Below are 25,442 nucleotides of genomic sequence, written 5' to 3'. Positions count from 1 at the left end.
CGCAAAAAACAAAAAACGCTACGATGAAACTGGCTCTCATGAGGACCGCCACAGGATAGAAGACCCAGAGTTACTTCTGCTGCAGAGGATAAGTTCATTAGAGTTACCAGCCTCATAAATTGCAACCCAAATGAATGCTTCACAGAGTTCAAGTAACAGACACATCTCAACATCAACTGTTCAGAGGAGACTGCGTGAATCAGGCCTTCCTGGTCGAATTGCTGCAAAGAAACCACTACTAAAAGGACACCAATAAGAAGAAGAGACTTGCTTGGGCCAAGAAACATGAGCAATGGACATTAGACCGGTGGACATTGTCTTTAGATCTGATGAGTCCAAATTTGAGATTTTTGGTTACGACCGCCGTGTCTTTGTGAGACAGAGTAGGTGAACGGATGATCTCTGCGTGTGGTTATTTTATTTCACCTTTATTTAACCAGGTAGGCTAGCTGAGAACAAGTTCTCATTTACAACTGCGACCTGGCCAAAATAAAGCAAAGCAGTGCGACACAAACAACACAGAGTTACACATGGAATAAACAAGCGTACAGTCAATAACACAATAGAAGAAAATTATTACGTCTATATACAGTGTGTGCAAATGGCGTGAGGAGGTAAGGCAATAAATAGGCCATAGTAGCGAAGTAATTACAATTTAGCAGATTAATACTGGAGTGATAGATGGGCAGATGATGTGCAAGTAGTGATGTGTGGTTCCCACTGTGAAGCATGGAGGTGGTGGTGTGATGGTGCTTTGCTGGTGACACTATCATTGATTTATTTAGAATTCAAGGCACATTTAACCAGCATGGCTACCACAGCATTCTGCAGCGATACACCATCGCATCTGGTTTTCGCTTAGTGGAACTATCATTTGTTTTTCAACAGGACAATGACCCAACACACCTCCAGGCTGTGTAAAGGGTATTTGACCAAGAAGGAGAGTGATGGAGTGCTGCATCAGATGACCTGGCCACCACAATCACCCGACCTCAACCCAATTGAGATGGTGTGGGATGAGTTGGACTGCAGAGTGGAAAAGCATCCAAAAAGTGCTCAGCATATGTGGGAATTCCGTCAAGACTGTTGGAAAAGTATTCCAGGTGAAGCTGGTTGAGAGAATTTCAAGTGTGTGCAAAGGGTGGCTACTTTGAAGAATCTCAAATCTATTTTGATTTGTTTAACACTTTTTTGATTCCATATGATTCTATATGTGTTATTTCATAGTTTTGATGTCTTTGCTATTATTCTACAATGTTAAATTGTAAAAACAATAATGAAGAACAAAACTTAAATGAGTACCAAACTTTAGGCTGGTACTGTATATATTATTTATTTTAATAATATAAAAAAATACTCCTAAATGATCGGAGAAAAATACTTGTCAGACAAAAGTTCTCCACAGCACCCCTTGTTTATTTCATCATATTTAACTTTATTAAAAAAATTGCCTGACAGAGTTTTTTGCTAAATATATAAAGGCTTTTATACAAAATTCTTACATTATACACACACACACACACACACAGCACATGTACAACAAGGGGAAATGTACTGGGAAATTCCTTAGCTTTTAGTAAGTAATGTCCAAATCTCTCTGTAGATTTGGACATTACTTACTAAAACGAGATTAAATTAAACTAACATCTCCAAATGAAATGGGATGTGAAATGAAGCAGAATGAATGGTTATTCATGTATTCCTAGGTAAAATAAAAAATGTAACGTTTACATGTATTGATCTATGCCATGTTTTAGGTGTAGCAGAGTGAAAATTCTGTTGATTGGTCAAAAATGATACCTGTCAATTTAAGTATGGGTTCATGTGGGTAGGAAATATATATATATATATTTTTAAAGGCTATGGTGTGAAGAGGATTTAAATAGTTCCGTAATGGTGTAGTTTAAACCTGTTCCACTGGATTATTTGCCTGGAAAAGGGCAAATACTGGACTTGTCACATGGGGACTTCCATTCAACACCAAGGAGTGAGGGCGTTGAATGTGAATTTTTTATCAACTCTCCTGGATTATAATTGATATTTTTTGTGGATTTACCTTTTTTGGGAAAGAACTGAATTTAATAATTCTTGGGAATCATAGATTTAAAGGACATTTTTGGTTGAACTGAATCTCTTTTTGACTTTGACCATTGGACTACGGACAGTATTGACTATTGATTTGATTGCTAGTTATTTCCGATACAGAAAACCTTATTGCATCCAATTTTGAGTTGGTTCATGATTTCTGTTGCTGACCTATTGCTGCTTTATCATTTATAATCAAAGCTTTAATATGATGCTTTAAAGGTGATTTGCTTTTTGTTGTGGTTGTGCATATTTAAACTTTCTGTAAATTGCAAAAAGATCTTCTAGGGGTCAAACAATTGCTACAGGTCTCTCTCTCTCTCTCTCGGGTTTTAGGCTGGGTTTCTGTACAACACTGAGATATCAGCTGATGTAAGAAGGGCTATATAAATACATTTCATTGGTCGTCCAGTGCTCGTAGCCCAGATGAGACGGTGGGTTCTCTTGTCTTCATAATCATCTGTGTACCTCTGGTCCACAGTTCCCTGGCTAGAGAGACATCAGTTAGGAATAAATCATTAGGAATAAGAGTTGGTAACAGTCTACTCATAGTGAGTTGACCAGAAGTATTGCACAATAAAGGGAAATGAAGTGAAAACAGTCTACATTGTTATCACACTCCAACTTACCGTCCTACAATGCTGAATTCTCTTCTGCTGGCGCCTCTCCATTGTTGTACTTCACCGTGTCTTCGTTCAGCAGCACAGAACCCTCTGCAAGAAAACACAATAGGAGAACTCAACTGGAGAAATGGAACCATTCAGAATTAATGTGATTCAAGAATGCTGTAATAACAATGGCACTGATTCCTTCTCTGTTATCCCCATTCATGACAGTTTAAGATGATGCCAGTCTTTCCCATCTATTTGAGACTGAGGTCTATACATTTATCCTGATGCATACAGAGGGACTTGTGGTGAACTATCCCTTTCTCATACACACCTCCATTTGCCTCTTCCTTTTCAGCTGCATTTGAATCGCTCCCTGGTGCAGCAGTGCCATCCGTTTTAGTCTCATCATCGCTCCCTGGCCCAGCGCTGCAATCCGTTTTAGTCTTATCCTCGCCCCCTGGTGCAGCGGTGCCATCCGTTTTAGTCTCATCATCGCTCCCTGGCCCAGCGCTGCAATCCGTTTTAGTCTTATCCTCGCCCCCTGGTGCAGCGGTGCCATCCGTTTTAGTCTCATCCTTGCCCTCTGGTCCAGCACTGCCATCCATTTTAGACTCATCACTGCCCCCTGAGGAAACACACAGAGAAGGTAAAACATGTACTACAGCCTCTCTACTGAACCACCAGTGTTTCCCAGACAGTGGTTTCTTAGACAGGACAAGCCCTCCCACCACAATGTGTTTTTTAAACCCGACTTGTTCTAACAATCCTCAACATATTTGATGGTAGAATTCCAGTGAAATGTTCCTTTCACCTCAATCTGTAACCAGGTGTTCATGACCAGCCTGATGGAAACAGCTAATTTGTCAGTAAACTTTCCAAATGCCGACAAAACAAAATATGGTAGACAAGGTGGGATCTTTTTGTGTCTGTAAAATTAATTATGTGAGAAATGACAGTGGAAATGATTTTATGCACAAATATTGATATAATAACCATCATGTTGAAGTAAACTTGGAGTCACGTGATGACATGTTGTGTGGTCCTTCCACTGCGACTCAGGAAAACATGCAGTTTACTTGGTTACAGATTAAATAAATGATGAAATTCACAAGGTGGTGAAAGTGCAAGGTGATGAGCTTGATGCTCCTGAGGGTCTTATTCTGGTGACATGATCAATGGTTGGCTGCTGTTTGACAAATAACATTTTTAAAATCGGACTCTTTTGTCCATAATAATCTCATCATGTATGCTATGCCCACACACTGTATCTGTGAGCTGTTGGCTACAGCGCACATTTGTTTGTTTTTATGCAGATTTTAGAATACTCGCATGGAAATCTGTCACCAATTGGATGGAAACCTAGCTAGTGTCTTACCTTCTTCAGGTTTTGTCACCGACTTAACACTGTTGGTATTGTTGACAGCCATCCCTGAAGACAGAAGAACAAAGTTTGTCTATAAAGCAACTCCCCCAGTTAAGGGCTGTATGACTCCTATCCTGTATGTGGGTTGTGGAGCTTACAAAGGGGAACTTAGTTCACAGTTGCACCAAATAATATTCCAGCATAACCCTGCTTGGTTCTTGATTCTAGCAAAGTTCTGTGGAAGTACCATCTCAGAATGAATCAAAAACCACACAAAAAGAATCAAGTTCCTCTGATATTCTGAGATATGCAGATACACATCTAATTCTGCTTTTCCTTTATACAGTCTAAAATTAGATCATGATTTCAGGAAATCTAAGATTCTGTAGAAAAATATATGAAATAAAAGTTGCAAGACCACAAGCAATGAACTGTTGAAGATTTGTCCTACATTTACACTCTAAGCTACTTCAATAATGAGGACACAACAGAGAACATCAATAAACAACTGGTGTACTGTACATGCACACCTAAGATCTACTGTAAATACAGGTAGAACAGGGATCATTTCAGAATGACTGTCAGCAAAATGGTGTAGATATTAGTACTACATGCCCCCACTCATCAATAAGTTCCCACTTACTAACCTTCTATTTTGATAATAACAATAAACTTCACAATACATGATTCCAGTAAGCATAGCATCATACACAGTGACTTCCTGCTTACAGTTATCAACGGAATTCAAATAAAATAGTAATCTAACTTCCTCTGATATTCTGAGATGAGCATCTCAAATCAAATCAAAGTGTATTTGTCACGTGCGGCGAATACAACAGGTGTAGACCTTACAGTGAAATGCTTATTTACAGGCTCTAACCAATAGTGCGAAAAAAAAGGTGCGTGTGTGTGTGTGTGTGTAGGTAAGTAAAGAAATAAAACAGTAAAATACATTTGAAAATAACAGTAGCAAGGCTATATACAGACACCGGTTAGTCAGGCTTATTGAGGTAGTATGTACATGTAGATATGGTTAAAGTGACTATGCATATATGATGAACAGAGAGTAGCAGTAGCGTAAAAGGAGGGGTTGGCGGGTGGCGGGACACAATGCAGATAGCCCGGTTAGCCAATGTGTGGGAGCACTGGTTGGTCGGGCCAATTGAGGTAGTATGTACATGGATGTATGGTTAAAGTGACTATGCATATAAGATAAACAGAGAGTAGCAGCAGAGTAAAAGAGGGGTGGGGGGGGGCACACAATGCAAATAGTCCGGGTAACCATTGGTTACCTGCATCTATGCGACTTCTAAGGCTACTTCTGCTTTATGACGACAAAACAAGCCCCATCTCTAATCCAGCAACAGTCATATCAAACAAAACAATATGGAAACAGTTCTGAGAACTCAAAATGTCCTGATTGACAACCATGGAGCAGATCAAATGAAGCAGAAGACTCACACTGAAGCACATTAAATAATTGGGTTATGGAACATACAAACTAGCAAGGGGTGGCGGTGACAATCTTTATCCACAGTGTTACCTCTATGGGTGACATTTTGACAGAGTACGAATGCATAGATGTGAAGAAAAACCAAAACCAAACAGGTTATTTCAAATACTCATCACAGTACATAATTTAAGCACATTTTCCTTGCAGATTCCTACTGCATCATTCACATGTTATATATGCTAGGCCACACACTGCTAACTTTAAACTCACACTAGTAATCACATTCTCATACTGTATGTAGATGTCAATAAAACATGTTCTTCAAATACAGCGTCAAGAAAAAGAATGTGAACCGTTTGGTATTACCTGGATTTCTGCTTAAATTGGTCATAACATTTGATCAGATCTTCATCTAAGTCACAACAATAGACAAACACAGTCTGCTTAAACAACTATACGTTTTCATGTCTTTATTGAACAGACCGTGTAAACATTCACAGTGCAGGATGGGAAAAGTATGTGAACCCTTGGATTTAATAAGTGGTTGACCCTCCTTTGGAAGCAATAACCTCAACCAAACATTTTCTGTAGTTGCGGATCAGACCTGCACAAGGGTCAGGAGGAATTTTGGACCATTCCTCTTTACAAAACTGTTTCAGTTCAGCAATATTCTTGTGATGTCTGGTGTGAACCGTTCGAGGTCATGCCACAGCATCGCAATCGGGTTGTGGTCAGGACTCTGACTGGGCCACTCCAGAAGGCGTATTTTCTTCTGTTGAAGCCATTCTGTTGTTGATTTACTTCTGTGTTTTGGGTCGTTGTATTGGAATTTATATGATTAAAGGTTTGACTAAATGATTTCACCCTGAAAATGTATAACCACGTGATTGTAAGATTAATTTACTAATGTGTGTGTGGAAGAATAATTTACTCAAAGCTTAATGATTTAGCAATGTAAGCAAGACATTCAAGGAAAAGGGAAACTGTTAACAGACAGCAGACAACTTGTGACCACGGAGGAACTGATAACAGGAAGAATGTCTCCCCACCCAGGGACGGGAGAAACCTTGAGGCTTACAGTAGATTAGGTACCATGTGCAAGATATGATAGACAATGTATGTGTTGTAGAAAAGTTTGTAAACTGCATCGTCAGTGCTAGAGAAGAGGAGGGGCATTTGTATGACGAAATGTGTAATATAAAAGGCTGTGTGCATTGCATGGATTTTAGAGCTCTCGTAAATAAACGTTCTGATCATTGTAAGCTAGGTCTCAGTCTGTTTCCTTCAAACGGAACCTTACAACTTCTGGTATACAAACTGAGTAGTTAAATTGAAGTTCGGTTTAAGAACACTGATAACTTAATTCCCGTAATAGTCGTTGTCCTGTTCGATCACCCAACTTCTGTTGACCTTCAATTGGTGGACAGATAGCCTAACATTCTCCTGCAAAATGTATTGATAAACTTTGGAATTCATTTTTCCATACATGATAGCATGCTGGCCCTGAGGCAGCAAAGCAGACCCAAACCATGATGCTCCCTCCACTATACTTTACAGTTGGAATGAGGTTTTGATGTTGGTGTGCTGTGCCTTTTTTTCTCCACAGTGTTGTGTGTTTCTTCCAAACAACTCAACTTTAGTTTAATCTGTCCACAGAATATTTTGCCAGTAGCGCTGTGGAACACACAGCTGCTCTTTTGCGAACTTCAGACGTGCAGCAATGTTTTTTTTTGGACAGTAGTGGCTTCTTCCGCGGTGTCCTCCCATGAACACCATTCTTGTTTAGTGTTTTACGTATCGTAGACTCGTCAACAGAGATGTTAGAATGCTCCTGAGATTTTCTTCAAATCTTTAGCTTACACTCTAGGATTCTTCTTAACCTCATTGAGCATCTCCAATCCCTCATTGAACATCTCCAATCCCATCCATCTCATTGATTGGACTACAGGTTAGCTGACTCCTGACTCCAATTAGCTTTTTGAGAAGTCATTAGCCTAGGGGTTCACATACTTTTTCCAACCTACACTGTGCATTTTTAAAATGATCTATTCAATATAGACAAGAAAAAAACTATTTGTGTGTTAGTTTAAACACGCTTGTGTGTCTATTGTTGTGACTTAGATGAAGGTCAGATCAACTTTTATGACCAATTTATGCAGAAATCCAGGTAATTCCAAAGGGTTCACATACTTTTTCTTGCCAATGTAAATATCACCACAAATAATATGAGTAACACATTTCTGACAACATCTCCACATATCTGCATTGTCAAAGTGGCCCCATAGAAGTACCATGTAAAAGGTGTGTTAGTGTTACTACCTGTGTTAGTGGGCTGATTGTTATTATTCTGATTCATGGAGTAATCTCTAGAAGACTTCTCTCCTACAGTGCTGTAAACTGTATCCATGGCAACCCCAGAGAGAACCCCTGAAGGTCCATGGTTGGTGACCTGAACATCCCCTACAGTGTGATAAACAGCATCCGCGGCAACATCATCCCGAATGTTGCCTGCATCCCCTGTAAAGTTACACCAGCCATCAACAATGTTTACTGTAAACAGAGTAGAATAGGTTCCTTGAATTTAGGAGGTATGTGCCCTTTAAATTTGCATAAGAGAAAACATGGAAATATTCTGGGTTGTGAAATTACTGCTGTGGATTCTCTCTCACACACACATACACACATAGATTAAAAGTTTTCTGGAACAGGACAAAAACAACACACCTGTCCTGTGCTGTGAGGAAGCATGTGTGTAGTGCATGGAAGTATGTGTATATAGTGCAGTACATGAATAATGTTGTGTTTGTATTACTTTGGGGGTCCTGTCAGCAGGTTGAATAGGGATCAGAGTCAAGTAAAGGTAAAACTTACCAAACATTCCACCACAATACTTTCTCAAAAAGTCGATCCAGATGTCTTGGGGATATCCTGAGATGAAATAGAAACTCAAAAATGTAAGACATTAACATTTTCCTTCAAATGGTTCTTTGTTTTCACTGGAATCCAAATGTTCTGTGAACCAGTGAGTATGAAGAATTGAGACAGGAAGAGACAGAATTATCCTACCTGTCTTTTTCTTCCACACCACAAATCCTGAGGAGTACAAATATACACATTTTATTTTCCAAGTTGATCCATGGTTGTGTATCTTATGTGTTAGGTTTAACATAGTGAGAAATAACCCCTCATAAAGTACACGTCTATGCATTAACCATTCTGTCAACTGTTGAGTAGGACTTCACCCACATTTACATGCTTAAGCTGCAATAAGAAGACATCATTTCTGAGAGCATGCATACAGTACTTGCACAAGGCCGACTTCAAATCAATGTGAAAGTAACCAGTGAATTAAACAGCTGACAACAAATACAAACTATGCTAGATAAATCCTACACATGCATTGAAATAAAGGCATACATCAAAAGGACTTACCCAGGCCTACAATCAACAAGAATGCAAGACAACCTCAAAGAATGACAAAAATCACAAAATATACACATGCTTTTTTAAAGGGAGCTAACATGCTGACCACTCCGCTGGTGTTGCAAAATAAATGTACACATACTGTGCATTCAGAAAGTATTCAGACCCCGTCCCCTTTTTCCACATTTTCTTACATTGTACCCATATTCTAAGATTGATTAAATAAAAAAATGTCCTCATCAATCTACACACAATATCCCATAATAAAATAGCGAAAACAGGTTTAGAAATGTTTGCAATTTTATAATAAAATAAAAAACAGATACCTTATTTACATAAGTATTCAGACCCTTTGCTATGAGACTTGAAATTGAGCTCAGACGCATCCTGTTTCCATTGATCATCCTTGAGATGTTTCTACAACTTGATTTGAGTCCACCTGTGGTAAATTCAATAGATTGGACATGATTTGGAAAGACACACACCTGTCTATATACACGTTTCCACAGTTGACAGTGCATGTCAGAGGGAAAACGGTAGAAGGATTTGTCTGTAGAGCTCCGAGACAGGATTGTGTCGAGGCACAGATCTGGGGAAGTGTACCAAAGAAATTCAGCAGCATTGAAGGTCCCCAAAAACACAGTGGCCTCCATCATTCTTAAATGGAACAAATTTGGAACCATCAAGATACTTCCTAGAGCTGGCCGCCCGGCCAAACTGAGCAATCAGGGGAGAAGGGTCTTGGTCAGGGAGGTGACCAAGAACCCAATGGTCACTCTAACAGAGCTCCAGAGTTCCTCTGTGGAGATGGAAGAACCTTCCAGAAGGACAACCATCTCATCAGCACTCCATCAATCAGGCCTTTACGATAGAGTGGCGAGACGGAAGCCACTCCTTAATAAAAGGCACATGACAGCCCACTTGGAGTTTGCCAAAAGGCACCTAAAGGATTCTCAGACCATGAGAAACAACATTCTCTGTTCTGATGAAATCAAGACTGAACTCTTTGGCCTGACTGCCAAGCGTCGAGTCTGGAGGAAACCTGGCACCATCCCTACGGTGAAACGTGGTGGTCGCAGCATCATGCTGTGGGGATGTTTTTCAGCAGCAGGAACTGGGAGACTGGTCAGGATCGAGGGAAAGTACAGAGAGACCCTTGATGAAAACCCACTTCAGAGTGCTCAGGACCTCAGACTGGGGTGAAGGTTCTCCTTCCAACAGGACACACAGCCAAGACAATGGAGGAGTGGATTCGGGACATGTCTCTGAATGTCCTTGAGTGGCCCAGCCCAATTTGGACTTGAACCCAATCGAACATCTCTGGAGAGACCTGAAAATAGCTGTGCAGTAACGCTCCCCATCCAACCTGACAGAGCTTGAGAGGATCTGCAGAGAAGATTGGGAGAAACTTCCCAAATACAGGTGTGCCAAGTTTGTAGCATCATAACCAAGAAGACTTAAGGCTGTAATCAATGCCAAAGGTGCTTCAACAAAGTACTGATCTCAATACTTATGTATATGTAATATTTCTTCTTTTTTTTTAAATAAATGAGCAAATATACAAAAAATCTGCTTTTTGCTTTGTCAATATGGGGTATTGTGTGTGGATTGATGAGGGGGGGGAAATTATTTAATACATTTTAAAATAAGGCTGTAACGCAACAAAATGTGGAAAAGGTCAAGGGGTCTGAATACTTTCCGAATGAATTGTACATGTTATTTAATCATTTCATCCAGAATGATTGTGCGCGTTAATGAGTGTCTGCGTAGCCAGGTGCTAAAATAGAACTTGCTTCTATTTTTGACGCATTATGTGCTGCAAGTTCCGCCTTTTTCATCTCTTCATTGGTTTTTAGGAGCATTTACCCACGTGGGTGATTGAAAGATGAACTGAGGTCCACACTCCAGTTGCCAACCGCCATACAAAGTCCACAGAAGAAGAAGAAAAGAAGAAGAACTGAAGGAGGAGAGATTACTAGAAACAAAGTAGGTTTCCCCTTTCATCTTTGGATTAATTGTCGGAGTAGAGAAAACACGATTTTGTGTGACTCAAAATGGGTCAAAATTCTACAAAGATCCATAAAAAAGACATTGTGCATTTCAGGTAACATAACAACCCAATGTTTATATCCCAGGACAAATTAGCTAGCAACAGCTAGCTAGCTAGCTAAATATCCATGAATGTTTCATGTGTTTCGACCTGTACCCAAATTAATATAGCTGGTTCAGTTTGTTTTGATATTTCAACCTGAGTGTCCTGATTGCGTCTGGTGTGGATGGACAAAATCAACATGCGCGCGATGGCGTACGCATGTAAGGCTGCGTCCGTGATTCAGCACCGCTGAATGGACAGCTCCTCGGTACAGGTAGGCATAGTGGAGCTCCATGGTGTGGTGCTGAATGGACAGCACCTCTGTCTAGTAGACAGCTATATAATTCTTCAGTCTCTGGGCAGTTAGACATTTTCTAGGCACGGTTAGATAGCCTACAATGCGTATATAAAAATCATAACTGGCATTAGAAATGGTAGGATCAATTGTAAATTGGCACTCCAGATGAAAAAGGTTGCCGGCCCCCTAGACTATAGTCACCATTGTGGAACGGTGCATACAGTGTAGATCTATAATGACTTCCCACCAACGGTTTTTGTAGAAATTGGGAAGAGCACAAGACAATGTCGGTGGGAAGTCATGATAGTGTCTTCTACGACACAGGAGAAAAGAACACGAACGACTGCAGAGGACTAAAAACCGTAAGAAGCCTAGCTTTATAAATATATATATTTAAAAAAAACAGGACATGTATTTTTTTCGGGAAGTCGTTCAGTTGTGTTTCTTTTTATAACAAATCATGAAACCAAAATTGCATTAGCTTCCTGGGCCGAATGAATGAAGATCCCAATTAGGCAACAGCTATCAAAACCTCTATTTTAATAGCTATAAAATAGCTTTTGGTTTTGAATGGTCGCCAAATAGGAGGGCTCCCCCACCTCCCAATTCCCTGGCTATCAGATTACAACAGATTCAAAGCAATCGGCGACCGGCCTTAACTGCTTACCGGCAAAACAAACTGGTATTCTCTGTTCTCTGGTTTCTAAAAGTGAAAGAAAAGGCACCATGCTGGCAGCTGCTCTCCGAGCCATGCCATCCAATACTCTAAACAGTCGTTGCATTTTAATCAGGATTGGAATGATTTGTCTACTTTACCTACTTTAAATGATTGTTCTTGAGCTACCCTGCTATACCAAATGGAAGCCCCTGGTGGAAACCCCCAGAGTTGGGGAGCAACTGACTACATGTAACCTACCCAACCCTGGAAACTCCCTACTTCTTATGGTAAAGCCACACACAGCCAAAATGAATCATCCTTTTATGGCCCTGCAGATAGGCCTTATGCACCGTCACATATTACAGTTATAGTGGATGGTTGATATGGTAACGAAAATGTAGCATACTTGGGCGACTAGGGGAGAATCTCAATGGCATACTCCTTGCATCCTCTCTCCTACTTCTCAAAACCCATTGGATGAGAAAGCCAGAGGTCCCTCCCCTCTGGCCTTCTCCTCCAATGATTTTTGAGAAGGAAGCGAGGAGAGAGGATGCGAGGAGTAAACAATTAAGATTCTACCCACGGCTTAATCTTAGCCGTTTCCTATCATTATATTTTATTGACTTGTGTGTGTTGTGATGTACTTCAAGCATGCCACGATGGCGGGAAGTATTTGCATAAAGTTCAGCTTTCCCAACTTTGGTCCCGCCCTGTTCACGACCCTCGCCCATGCTAGCAACTGTCCCCCACACACTTCGCTTCTCTTCCATTGGAAATGAATGGCTATCTGTGGTTTCATGGCCCACATCATCATTGAGGCACTGTGAGACGTTTATTTCAAGTCATTTTTCTAGTTTGTTTGTAACAAACAGTTTTGTAGTATGTTGACTGTGGCTATGTATTCAGCCTTCATAGCAGACATGAGCTTTCTGTGAAAGTAAAACTTGCCTGTTGAGCCACTCGATTGAAAAAAAACAGGATGGATGTAGTCTATGACAAAGGTAAAATAACCTAGCCAGCGATTTCACATCTATGCAATATCCATTGTACTGTTGGGTTCTGAGAATATGAAATATTCTTATTCATGTCACTGAGGGAGAGAGGGTAATGTATAACATTTACATTATGTCAGGATATGTTATTGTTAGCCATCAGGGATCCTATGGGTGGGGTCTTCTGGGAGGAGAAGAGACACAGTCTGGGACCAGTCACCATGACAGCCGTAAGTTGGGGAGGAGTGAGCACTTTGGGGCAGAGGCGAGGTCAGATGAAGTGAGGAAGAACAGATATCACTAAGGTTCTGTCTAGCAACAGAGATGCATTGGCTGTTCAGAAGTGTAGGAGGAGACTCAGCATAGGAAAAAGGATTAAATATCAGTGCTTGTGTGAATATGTCTTTGTCTAATGCAGCTGTATTGATCCTCTGGGATGAATAAACTTGGTTTAAGCTTTCATAGTGTCCGTCGAATTTTTACTCTGAGAATTAGAACCTAACAGTACAATAAACATATTTTAGGTTAACACAAAGTAATTACCATCCTTTTTGCTGATTAATTCAGATTAGACTAATCCATACTGTGCACTGTCCAAATTGTTGCCTCACTGTAACACATTATGAAGACTGTGACCTACAGCAGGTGGTGCATCTAACCCCTTGTCTTGACTGTAACAGTAGCCTGAACACTACTGTAAATACAGGTAGAACAGGTATCCCCTTCAGGGGGTATAGCTCACTGTTGTTGCTGCTGTTATGTCAATCTGTGCTTCAGAACTATGTACATGTACAGTGTTCTGTTACTAGAGATGTACTGTTCTTACCTATTATGACGGCAACAAGCACTACAATGGTAACGACAACACCAACAACAGCACCGGTATTGGAAGACTCTGAAATGAAAAAACATTTTGTATTTATACTTTGACAGGAGTTTATCAGGTATTCAACATAGTTCCGCACTCAAAATGTCCTACAACACTAACAGTGTTACTGACATATCAATACATAAGACTGTAACACACTTATGAGGCGGTAGCCTAGTGGTTAGAGTGTTGGACTAGGAATCGAAAGGTTGCAAGATGGAATCCCTGAGCTGACAAGGTAAAAATCTGTCGTTCTACCCCTGAACAAGGCAGTTAACCCACTGTTCCTAGGCTGTCATTGAAAATAAGAATTTGTTCTTAACTGACTTGCCTAGTTAAATAAAGGTTAAATAAATGAATGTCCACTCACCTGAACCAAACACCTCTCCAACTGGCTCACTGACTTCCTCACTAACAGCATTCTTCAGCTTGCAGGTGTACTTGTAACCATTGTCTGATTTGCCAGTGTCACTCTTAGAGACTCTAAACTGTTTGTCTACAACCTCCCATGCTCTCTCTCCCAATTTCCAGCTGTAGGTGACTGGTTCAGCATCAGTGATGTCACCCTCACAGGTCAGAGTGCAGGAGGTTTTGTTGGTGTTACAGGAAGAAGTGATTGTGGGTTTGGGGACTGGCTCTGTAAATAGAGGAAAGAAACAGGAATAATTTGGGGAAATGCTTGTGAGGCACTGCAATACATAACCTGCAGTTTCAACATGACCACGCACACACATACACACACACACACACACACACACAGAAACACTTACTGATAACAGATAGTTTATATGTCTTGTCAAGCAGTTTGCTGTTCAACTCCACAGAATAAACTCCACTGTCATTTTTCTTCAATCCACTGATTCTCAGCTCTCCAGTAGTCTGGTCCAGGGTTGTACGGTTTTTGAAGGCAGCATAGATGTCCAGACCACCAAAATCCTTGTCACACTCTGCCACCTTGTTCTTCCCATGCTTCCATAGGATGCTTATGATGGGGTCAGTCACTGTGGACTTGTCCGGTGTCAACAGGAGGTCACCTCCCACTTTAAGAGAAAGATCATCTAGGAAAGCAGACATTTCATACATGTATCAGATTATCAATGTATCCAGGGTAACACATTATGGTTAAGGTATAAATATGTAGTCCTAACCCTATTGGCATTGAAAGAGACATTATCATCAACCTTTACTGTTTATGTCTAGAATTCTGCTTGCTGGGTGTATCTGGTCTATGTAGTCTGACCACTTTGACTAGTATGTCCCCCCTCATCACCACCACTGGAACAGAAATGTATCTAGACAACACCATAGACTAAAGTCTTTGTCTACACCCTGTCCCCTATTATATCACTAGCTAGGTTTCCATCCAATTTACGACTGATTTCCATGATATTATTCTAAATCTGCATGAAACAATACGCACATTTTCCCACCAGAGATATGTTTCCATCAGACTTACTTTTTGAGGATAAAAGGCTGTGTGTGATGACGTAGTGAACATGAGTGTATGGAACTCCCTTCTATCTTATATAGCGCAAGTTAACAGCAAAGCTGGTTTAAAAACAACACATAAATCTACACCTCACGGCACAACGCCTCTCCCCCATGTGACCCACTTGTTGTGTGTATGTACTGACATGTATGTGTAACTGATAGATGCACACACACTACATGTTCATGTTTTTAAATGTATGTAAATTGTAAAGTATTTTGTCTATAATGTCGCCATTGGCGTCGGCTAATTCCTACTCTGGTCATTGGCACCTGCGTTCTAGCTAACAGCTCTCAGATACAGTGCGGGTAGGCGTACTGGTAGGCTAGTCTACATGATTAGATTATTATGGCAGTCATGTATCAATAATCATGTCACCAGAATAAGACCCTCAATATTTATTGGACAGGAGCATTAAGATTGCGTGCACTTTCACCACCCTGGGAAGTTCATCATAACTTATTTCCAGGGGCACCACTTTGTTTTTAGAAGTGGGTGGGAAATAACTTAGCAGGGCGTCTGGGGGTCCCTACATTTGTTGGGGCATCTAAAGCCAATTTCCTGCATTTTTAAACAATCCACTATGCCGTCTCTATTTAGAACAAAAAGAAAGCACAAATGCCCACAATCATCAAGCTAGGTAAGAAATCGTTATTAAATATGTTTAAGTGATTCATATGACTAAACTTGATCAAAGGTAACTCAATAATAAATATTGTGTAGCACCTTTAACCAATATCCTAACAAATGAACAACTCTTGACCCCCACCAACCCGACCCCCACCAGACCGACCCCCACCAGACCGACCCCCACCAGTCCGACCCCCACCAGCCCGACCCCCACCAGCCCGACCCCCACCAGTCTAGTCAATAACTCAACTCTCTCCAAACACAAGTTCCTTCCCAGTTCCGACCTTTAATTTGCTTTGTTCACAAAAAAACACACATACAGTCTATCCATCCTTCCATCCATAGCTTAATGTGCTTTCCTGTACAGATTAATGCCCTGTTCAAGCTGGGCCCTCTCGTTCCCTTTGCAGCCAAGGTACAACATAGACATGGATGGAACACCGGTCACTTTAATAATGTTTACATACTGTTTTACCCACTACATATGTATATACTGTATTCTAGTTAAGGCCATCCTATTCAACTATTGCTGTACATAAACTATTCTATCCTACGTATTCTTCACATACAGAGCATTCGCAAAGTATTCAGACCACTTGACTCTTTCCCCATTTTGTTAAGTTACAGCCTTATTCTAAAAGGGATTAAATATTTTTTTCCTTCAATCTACACACAATACCCCAGAATGACAAAGCAAAAACAGTTTTTTTGAATATTTTGCGAATTCATTAAAAGTAAAAAACTGGAATATCACATTTACATAAGTATTCAGACCCTTTACTTAGAAGTTTGTTGAAGCATATTTGGCAGCGATTACAGCCTCGAGTCTTCTTGGGTATGACGCTACAAGCTTGGCACACCTGTATTTGGGGAGTTTCTCCCATTCTTCTCTGAAGATAACCTCAAGCTCTCTCAGGTGGTATGGGGAGCATCGCTGCACAGCTATTTTCAGGTCTTTTCAGGTCAGAAATGTTTGATCAGGTTCAAGTCCAGGTTCTGGCTGGGCCATTCAAGGACATTCAGAGACCCCTGCATTGTCTTGGCTGTGTGCTTAGGGTCGTTGTCCTGTTGGAAGGTGAACCTTCGCCCCAGTCTGAGGTCCCTCGCGCTCTGGAGCAGGTTTTCATCAATGATCTCTCTATACTTTCCTCCCTATATCTTTCCCTTAATCCTGATTAGTCTCCCTGTCCCTGCCGCTGAAAAACATCCCCACAGCATGATGCTACCACCACAATGCTTCACCGTAGGGTTGGTGCCAGGTTTCCTCAAGACGTGACGCTTGGCAGTCAGGTCAAATAGTTCAATCTTGATTTCATCAGACCAGAGAATCTTGTTTCTCATGATCTGAGAGTCCTTTAGGTGCCTTTTGGGTAACTCCAAGTGGGCTGTCATGTGCCTTTTCCTGAGGGGTGGCTTCTGTCTGGCCACTCTACAATAAAGGCCTGATTGGTGGAGTGCTACAGAGATGGTTGTCCTTCTGGAAAGTTCTCCCATCTCCACAGAGGAACTCTGTCAGAGTGTTCACATCCCTGACCAAGGCTCTTCTCCCCCGATTGCCGGGCGGAAGAGTCTTGGTGGTTCCAAACTTCTTCCATTTAAGAATGATGGAGGCCACTGTGTTCTTGGGGACCTTCAATGCTACAGAAATGTTTGGTACCCTTCCCCAGAGCTGTGCCCTGACACAATCTTGCCTTGGAGTTATACAGACAATTCCTTTGACCTCATGGCTTGGTTTTTGCTCTGTCATTCACTGCCAATTGTGGGACCTTATATAGACAGGTGTGTGCCTTTCCAAATCATGTCCAATCAGTTGAATTTACCACAGGTGGACTCCAATCAAGTTGTAGAAACAACTCAAGGATGATCAATGGAAACAGGATGCACCTGAGCTCAATTTCGAGTCTCATAGCAAAGGGTCTGAATACTTATGTAAATAAGTATATATGTTTTTTTTTTACATACATTTCTAAAAACCTGTTTTCGCTTTGTCATTATGGGGTTTTGTGTGTAGATTGATGAGGATTTTTTGTTATTTAATCTATTTTAGAATAAGGCTGTAATGTAACAAAATGTGGAAAAAGTCTGAATACTTTCCGAATGCAGTGTACACCTCAAATATACATTAACACACAGAAATAGCAAATCCTCCATATAATTAATTTCATAGGACTAATAGTACTGTAGATCTCTTTTTACTTGCTCACAATATATCTGGGTCCCCTCTTCCTGTCCCTAGGGCTCCACCACCCTGTAGCGCCCCAACCCAACACACCCCACTCAGCTTTAGGATCTTAGTGAAACATATATTATTAGTTTTGGGTGTGTTAGCCTAAGGCCAGAGTGACAACCCACAGGACTGCAGACCCCCAGCAGCTAGGGATTGCCTAAATAGCTATCTCCCCTGGCGGGGGCATGTTTTCAATACAGACTCCTTTAGTCGTACTGAATTCCATATAAGGCATCAAGACCTTATGAAAGTTTCCCAGTATACCCTTAATCTGGTAATAGATCAAAGCTAGTGATACATAACCAACTTTCCAATTAATGGCAATACATTTCTTATCCGCTATAAATGCAGTTACTTCAGATAAGTCTCCAATATCAACATTTAAAGCAAACAAAAACAGGGCGAAGGGAGAATCTGTAGGACTGCTGAGATGAAAGAACATACTCTTTGTCAGAATTCAGCCAGCCTTCACAAGACCATGACATATGTAAATATGCCCCCTTTTGTGTTTTACAGCTCCAGCAGAGGAATGACATTTCCGAGTGCATGTTATTCAGTTACACTGGCATATAGTACATTCTGTGGGTGGTCTTAAACTGCAGTAATTTATATCGGAGATGATATGAACCTGACTGGGCATTCAAACATATCTGCATCCATTCATCATCATCATCAATAGCTTCTACCAGGTCTTCCTCACATTTTTGTTTTACATGTTTTGTGTCATCGAGAAAAGCCTCTATCAACCCTTGATACAGTTAGGAAATCAACTTCGGAGGTTTGTCAGACTGCCTTAAAATAGCATCTGGCTTGTCCAGTGTTTGCTGCACAGAGAGTGTTGTATCTGCAAACATTCACCTGAGATCCATCACAGACTGGTCTTCCCTGACTGCCTGACCCACCATCTGATCCTCCTAAGATGAGGCATGACAAAGAATTACCTTTATACAATATATCATCCAAGAATAGAATCAATGGTTCATTAATTGAAATGATCATTATTCCCAGATCCCAGACTGTAGCTGTAAGCTTAAACTGCTTTCCTGTAGCTACTGTAGGTCTACCCATCAATTCAAGATGGAACTATGTATCATTCATTGATATTGTTAATATACTGCTAAATTCACCTGAGCTCCGTAGACTGGTCTTCCCTGGCTGTCTGACCCTGCTGGGACCCCTGTCACCATCTGATCCTGCTAAGACATGATGAGCATAGTGTTGTGTACTGACTGTGTACTAGAGGGCTGCTTTCCTGCGGGATGTCTGCGGGTTCCGACAGAGATCATTGCGGCTCGGTCTGCAGGTGGGAGCGGGTGGTCAGACAGATGACTTTGGGATGAAAACACTGTATTTAGGTTGTCCCACAGATTATTTGGAAACTGTCCTCTTTCTGCTTTGTATGTGTTAGCCTACCTATTGTATTAAAATCACATATTTTTTGCATTATTCACACACTTAGAATTCGCTGCTTCAACTTCAGTAGTCTACTTCTCCTAGTTGGGCCTGAGTTCTAGTGCGTCTAGTATGTGTGGACTCATTGAGATAGAGTAGGCTGTCTACATGAGCGGAGAACCACGTGGCAGTTAACTTAAATATGAAACTAGCTGAAATATGATTAGACTGTAATTTACTACAGTGTCTGCAAATAAATATTGATATTGGAAAGAAGTGGAGGGTCCAACGTAAGTCAAAGTGGAATCAAAACATTTAATCATCATTGAAAAGGAAAAGGTAAAACACACACATAGGTTAGGCTACTATGGTGAGCGAGCGTTGCGCCTTTTTAGTAAGTATTGATTAGCCATTTATTTGTCTCTGCCTGCAAATCATCCTCCTAAAAGGCAGGCTATATCCTATAGGCCTATGCATAACGTAGCAAGTGTCGTTGTCATCATTCTTGCTGCCTCCAGTTCAGTAGCCATACCTGCACTATCAATTGCGTATGTGGTCTCAATTAAATAGAGTAGGCTATAGCCTACGCATGGGCAGAGAAGCACAGGGCAGTTACACTACATGACCAAAAGAATGTGGACACCTACTTGTCGAACATCTCATTCCAAAATCATGGGCATTAATAAGGAGTTGGTCCCCCCTTTGCTGCTATAACAGCCTCCACTCTTCTGGGAAGGCTTTCCTCTAGATGATGGAACATTGTTGTGGGGACTTGCTTCCATTCAGCCACAAGAGCATTAGTGAGGTCGGGCACTGATGTTGGGTGATTAGGCCTGGCTCGTAGTCGGCATTCCAATTCTCATGGTGTTTGATGGGGTTGAGGTCAGGACTCTGTGTAGGCCAGTCAAGTTCTTCCACACCGATCTTGACAAACCATTTATGTATGGAACTCACTTTGTGCACAGGGGCATTGTCATGCTGAAACAGGAAAGGGCTTTCCCCAAACTGTTGCCACAAAGTTGGAAGCACAGAAACGTCTAGAATGTCATTGAATGCTGTCGTGTTAAGATTTCCCTTCACTGGAACTAAAGATCCTAGCCCAAACAATGAAAACGCCCCAGACCATTATTCCTCCTCCACCAAACTTTACAGTTGGCACTATGCATTCAGGCAGGTAGCGTTCTCTTGGCATCCGCAAAACCCAGATTTGTCCATCAGACTGTCAGATGGTGAAGCATGATTCATCACTTCAGAGAACACGTTTCCACTGCTCCAGAGTCCAATGGCGGCGAGCTTTACACCACTCCAGCTGACAATTGGAATTGCGCATGGTGATCTTAGGCTTGTGTGCGGCTGCTCGGTCATGGAAATCCATTGCATGAAGCTCCCGACGAACAGTTATTCCCGGCCAACGCAAATCGTTTGGGCTCCCAAGTGGCGCAGCTGTCTAAGGCACTGCATCTCAGTGCTAGAGGTGTCACTTCAGACCTTGGTTCTATCCCAGGCTGTATCACAACTGGCGGTGAATGGGAGTCCCATAGGGTGGTGCACAATTGTCCCAGCGTCGTCCGGGTTAGGGGAGGGTTTGGCTGGGGTAGGCCATCATTGTAAAATAATAATTTGTTCTTAACTGACTTGCCTAGTTAAATAAAGGTGAAATAAAAAAAATAAAAAAATTGTGCCGATGTTGCTTCCAGAGGTAGTTGGAACTTGGTAGTGAGTGTTGCAACAGAGGACAGACAATCCCGCTCTGTGAGCTTGTGTGGCCTACCTCTTCGCAGCTGAGCTGTTGTTGCTCCTAGATGTTTCCACTTCACACTAATAACAGCACTTACAATTGACCAGGGCAGCTCTAGCAGGGCGGAAATTTGACGAACTGACTTGTTGGAAAGGTGACATCCTATCACGGTGCCACGTTGAAAGTCACTGAGCTCTTCAGTACAGGCCATTCTACTGCCAATGTTTGTCTGTGGAGATTGCATGGCTGCGTGCTCGATTTTATACACCTGGCAGCAACGGGTGTGGCTGAAATAGCTAAATCCACTAATTTGAAGGGGTGTCCACATACACTACATGGCCTATGATTAAGCTATAGTTTACTACATTGCCTAGAAAGGCCTTAATATTGATCACCCATATTTCTCCTTCTGAAAATCCTCCCACTCCTATAAGGTAGGCTATAATAGCTCAAGAGAAAGTGCAAGTCTCTCCAACTCTGCTCTCTTCAAACTACATCTAGCATATACCCCAGTAATACAGATAGCCTAATATAAGGGCTATGTGAGAATCTCTGGTAATTTAACCTATTTCACACAGAATACTGCTCCTATTTCTGTGTGTTTATTATATTATAATTAAGTCTATGATTTGATAGAGCATTCTGACTGAGCGGTGGTAGGCACCAGCAGGCTCGTAAGCATTCATTCAAACAGCACTTTCGTGCGTTTTGCCAGCAGCTTTCGCAATGCATTGCGCTGTTTATGACTTCAAGCCTGTCAACTCCCGAGATTAGGCTGGTGTAACCGATGTGAAATGGCTAGCTAGTTAGCGGGTGCGCGCTAATAGCGTTTCACACGTCACTCGCTCTGAGACTTGGAGTGGTTGTTCCCCTTGCTCTGCATGGGTAACGCTGCTTCGAGGGTGGCTGTTGTCGATGTGTTCCTGGTAAGAGCCCAGGTAGGAGCGAGGAGAGGGACGGAAGCTATACTGTTACACTGGCAATACTAAAGTGCCTATAAGAACATCCAATAGTCAAAGGTATATGAAATAAAAAACGTAGAGAGAGAAATAGTCCTATAATTCCTATAATAACTACAACCTAAAACTTCTTACCTGGAAATATTGAAGACTCATGTTAAAAGGAACCACCAGCTTTCATATGTTCCCATGTTCTGAGCAAGGAACTTAAACGTTAGCTTTCTTACATGGCACATATTGCACTTTTACTTTCTTCTCCAACACTTTGTTTTTGCATTATTTAAACCAAATTGAACATGTTTCATTATTTATTGGAGGCTAAATTGATTTTATTGATGTATTATATTAAGTTAAAATAAGTGTTCATTCAGTATTGTTGTAATTGTCATTATTACAAATAAATAAACAAATCGGCCGATTAATCGGCATCGGCTTTATTCGGTCCTCCAATAATTGGTATCGGCGTTGAAAAATCATAATCGGTCGACCTCTAGTGCACAGGCACTCACGTGCTCCCTCAACGTGATCAAGACAGAAACCAGACACATGCTCATTGCTCATGGAGCACTCCAAACAAATAACAAGGAAAAGATTGACAAAACTCATAATGGTTATGAAATAAAACAAAACTTGTTTCTCACAAGTGTAGCAGATTGTGAATTCTGCAAACAATGTTTCCACCCCGAGAATGGTAAATGACTGTATTTAATGCATGCATTAACATAAATGTATGTAACCAAATGAAGAGAGATTAACGGTACATTTACTAGGCCTACTGGTGACATGTGTAATTGATAAAAAATAAACAATCAAACGGCAAACAATTCACATAATGAAACAATGAATGGGTAAGGATTGGCGAGAGAGCTGAGTGCATGCATTCTGTAGAGAAACACGCCCCTCCCCTTCTTGTTGCAACATAAAAGATTATACTCAAGACACATTATCTTCACACATATTTTAGATTCTTTAAAAATATATATTTTTATTTAACTTTTATTTAACTAGGCAAGTCAGTTAAGAACAAATTCTTATTGACGGCCAAAACTCAGTCAGCTAGACATATTGCCACGCCCGCTGCCCAAATTGTGGGAAAGGAAAAGGCCTATGCACTAGTGACTTGAAACAATCCACAGCTATTTTTTTTAAGAAGCTAATGATCCTTTGTTACTAAGTCATGCTCTCTGGTGAAGTATTTTAATGATCCTCTGTGGCTAAGTCATGCTCTCTGGTGAAGTATTTTAATGATCGTCTGTGGCTAAGTCATGCTCTCTGGTATAGTATTTTTGAATGTTTTTATTTAGGCAGGAGTAATTATATAGGAGTAATTATATAATTTTAGCAAAACAATCATCAATTTACTTTAGGGGAAGCCAGCATCCTAACTTTATATAATGATGAGATACTCATGTCTCTGCGCTAACGATGGGAGTCATTGTCCCAAAGGCAGGAAGGCAGGCAACAAGGTTATATCTGCTTATTCTGGACTGATTTTGGCGAGAGTGAGCCCTCTCACTTCGCCACTTCCTCTCTGCTGAAACATGCCATACTCTTTTGGTACAGATGGTATCAGATACATTGTCTACAAATACTGAGACAGAGGGGTGCCGTTTCGCTCGCTCATATGCTTTATCTGAGATTGATGGCTCTTTCTGTCAACGTGCATCTCAGTCAAATAAATGACAAATATTTCAATATTTTATTTGGAGGGGCAAGAAGGTAGCCCCCCTAAGGCCCGTCCATATCACCACCCCTGCCATGATCATGCAGACCCTTCTGTAGGTTTACGCCTTGGTCAGGCCAGGGCTGTGTTTCAAACTCATAAAAGACACACCCTCCTCAACTTGCCTTATGCCCTTGGGGGAATCCCTGTCACCATCTTGGACATCGGTCCAAACAATTAGCCAAAGAAGAGAAGTTCGCAATGTAAGCCCATCAGCCCTCGTTTTTAATATTCGATCACTTCCTGAATTGTGTGTGCCTAAAAATATTAAGGGTGCGGTCCTTATTTGTCATCGAAACCCACAGACTTCGTTTAAAACCATTCTGACTTTCCATGTTGAAAATAACTATGAAGAGCGTGTTTAGGCTATTGTCGCTATAAAAGCTTCTTGTTTCAGATTGCCATGTTTTTTTCATTGATGTGAATAACACTTGGGCGGCTTCGCATGTTCTTGAAGTTGCAACGCACATTGTGTTCATAAGGCACATTGTTGCATATCCTATACCTATTGTTCATGATAGTCAAACATTATGTGATAATATCGTAGGCTGTACAGGAAGCACACTATAGCACACAAGTAATATTACAAATATTAAGTAGGCCAAAAACTACGTTCGGCCTTGCCAATCGGTTCAACTTACCTCCGGAAACCACCTTTTGCGCCAGACAAATCCAAAAATACAATCCGATGAGCGTTAGTTTGGGCATATTTGCTAATTCGTTTGTTTGTTTAGATAATAAAAGTAAATTAAAATTATATATGGCAAAAAATTGTGTGGTTCAAACCCTAGCCTACTTCTGTTATTTTATTTCCTAAGGCAGAGAAAATGAAAGTAAACTGTGGTTTAGTTCCTCCCTATTCATGACCTCTTGGTGGAAAATAAAATAAAGTACCAATTGACTTGTAAATGACATTTAATAGCTGCAACTAAATAATATTTTATAACAAACACATTGCATTATGTTTATATGTTATAATAACTTTAATAACCTTTTTTTTTTTACCAGTTCTGAAATATACCTTCCTGTAGTCGTACCCATGCCTGGTCTTTGGCGCCTCCCTGTGTGTATAATTGGCTGCAACCGTTCATCCATAGGCCCATATGGCATGCACACAGGCATTGACAATATGAAATATTTTCCTCAAAACATAAACTCAGCAAAAAAATAAACGTCCTCTCACTGTCAACTGTGTTTATTTTCAGCAAACTTAACATGTGTAAATATTTAAATATCTGTATGAATATAACAAGATTCAACAACTGAGACATACACTGAACAAGTTCCACAGACATGTGACTAACAGAAATGGAATAATGTGTCCCTGAACAAAGCAGGGGTCAAAATCAAAAGTAACAGTCAGTATCTGGTGTGGCCACCAGCTGCATTAAGTATTGTAGTGCATCTCCTCCTCACGGACTGCACCAGATTTGCCCGTTAT

At 41.0% G+C, this 25,442-nt stretch overlaps 1 protein-coding gene across 3 annotated transcripts; it reads right to left on the bottom strand.

Annotated features, from left to right (window-relative positions):
- Positions 1-1,412: 1,412 nt before the first annotated feature.
- Positions 1,413-24,853, bottom strand: LOC115196280 (uncharacterized). Of its 3 annotated transcripts, XM_029756954.1 has the most exons (11): positions 24,643-24,853; positions 14,614-14,901; positions 14,214-14,480; positions 13,802-13,870; positions 8,579-8,605; positions 8,384-8,440; positions 7,832-8,029; positions 4,072-4,125; positions 3,028-3,321; positions 2,715-2,798; positions 1,413-2,574 (listed from the first exon to the last, which is right to left on the bottom strand). In XM_029756954.1, exons 1-10 carry the CDS (start codon positions 24,707-24,709, stop codon positions 2,719-2,721), a joined length of 1,401 nt encoding a protein of 466 aa, XP_029612814.1. In that variant the 5' UTR covers positions 24,710-24,853; the 3' UTR covers positions 1,413-2,574; positions 2,715-2,718. The 3 variants fall into 3 exon arrangements, with proteins under 3 accessions (XP_029612814.1, XP_029612816.1, XP_029612817.1); XM_029756956.1 differs by lacking the exon at positions 7,832-8,029 and having other exon boundaries at positions 24,643-24,850; XM_029756957.1 differs by lacking the exons at positions 7,832-8,029; positions 8,384-8,440 and having other exon boundaries at positions 24,643-24,850.
- Positions 24,854-25,442: the final 589 nt, after the last annotated feature.

This window comes from Salmo trutta, chromosome 6 (genome assembly GCF_901001165.1).
Source record: "Salmo trutta chromosome 6, fSalTru1.1, whole genome shotgun sequence".
In the NCBI taxonomy this organism is placed as follows: domain Eukaryota; kingdom Metazoa; phylum Chordata; class Actinopteri; order Salmoniformes; family Salmonidae; genus Salmo; species Salmo trutta.
This window is presented reverse-complemented; position numbering and strand designations above follow the sequence as displayed.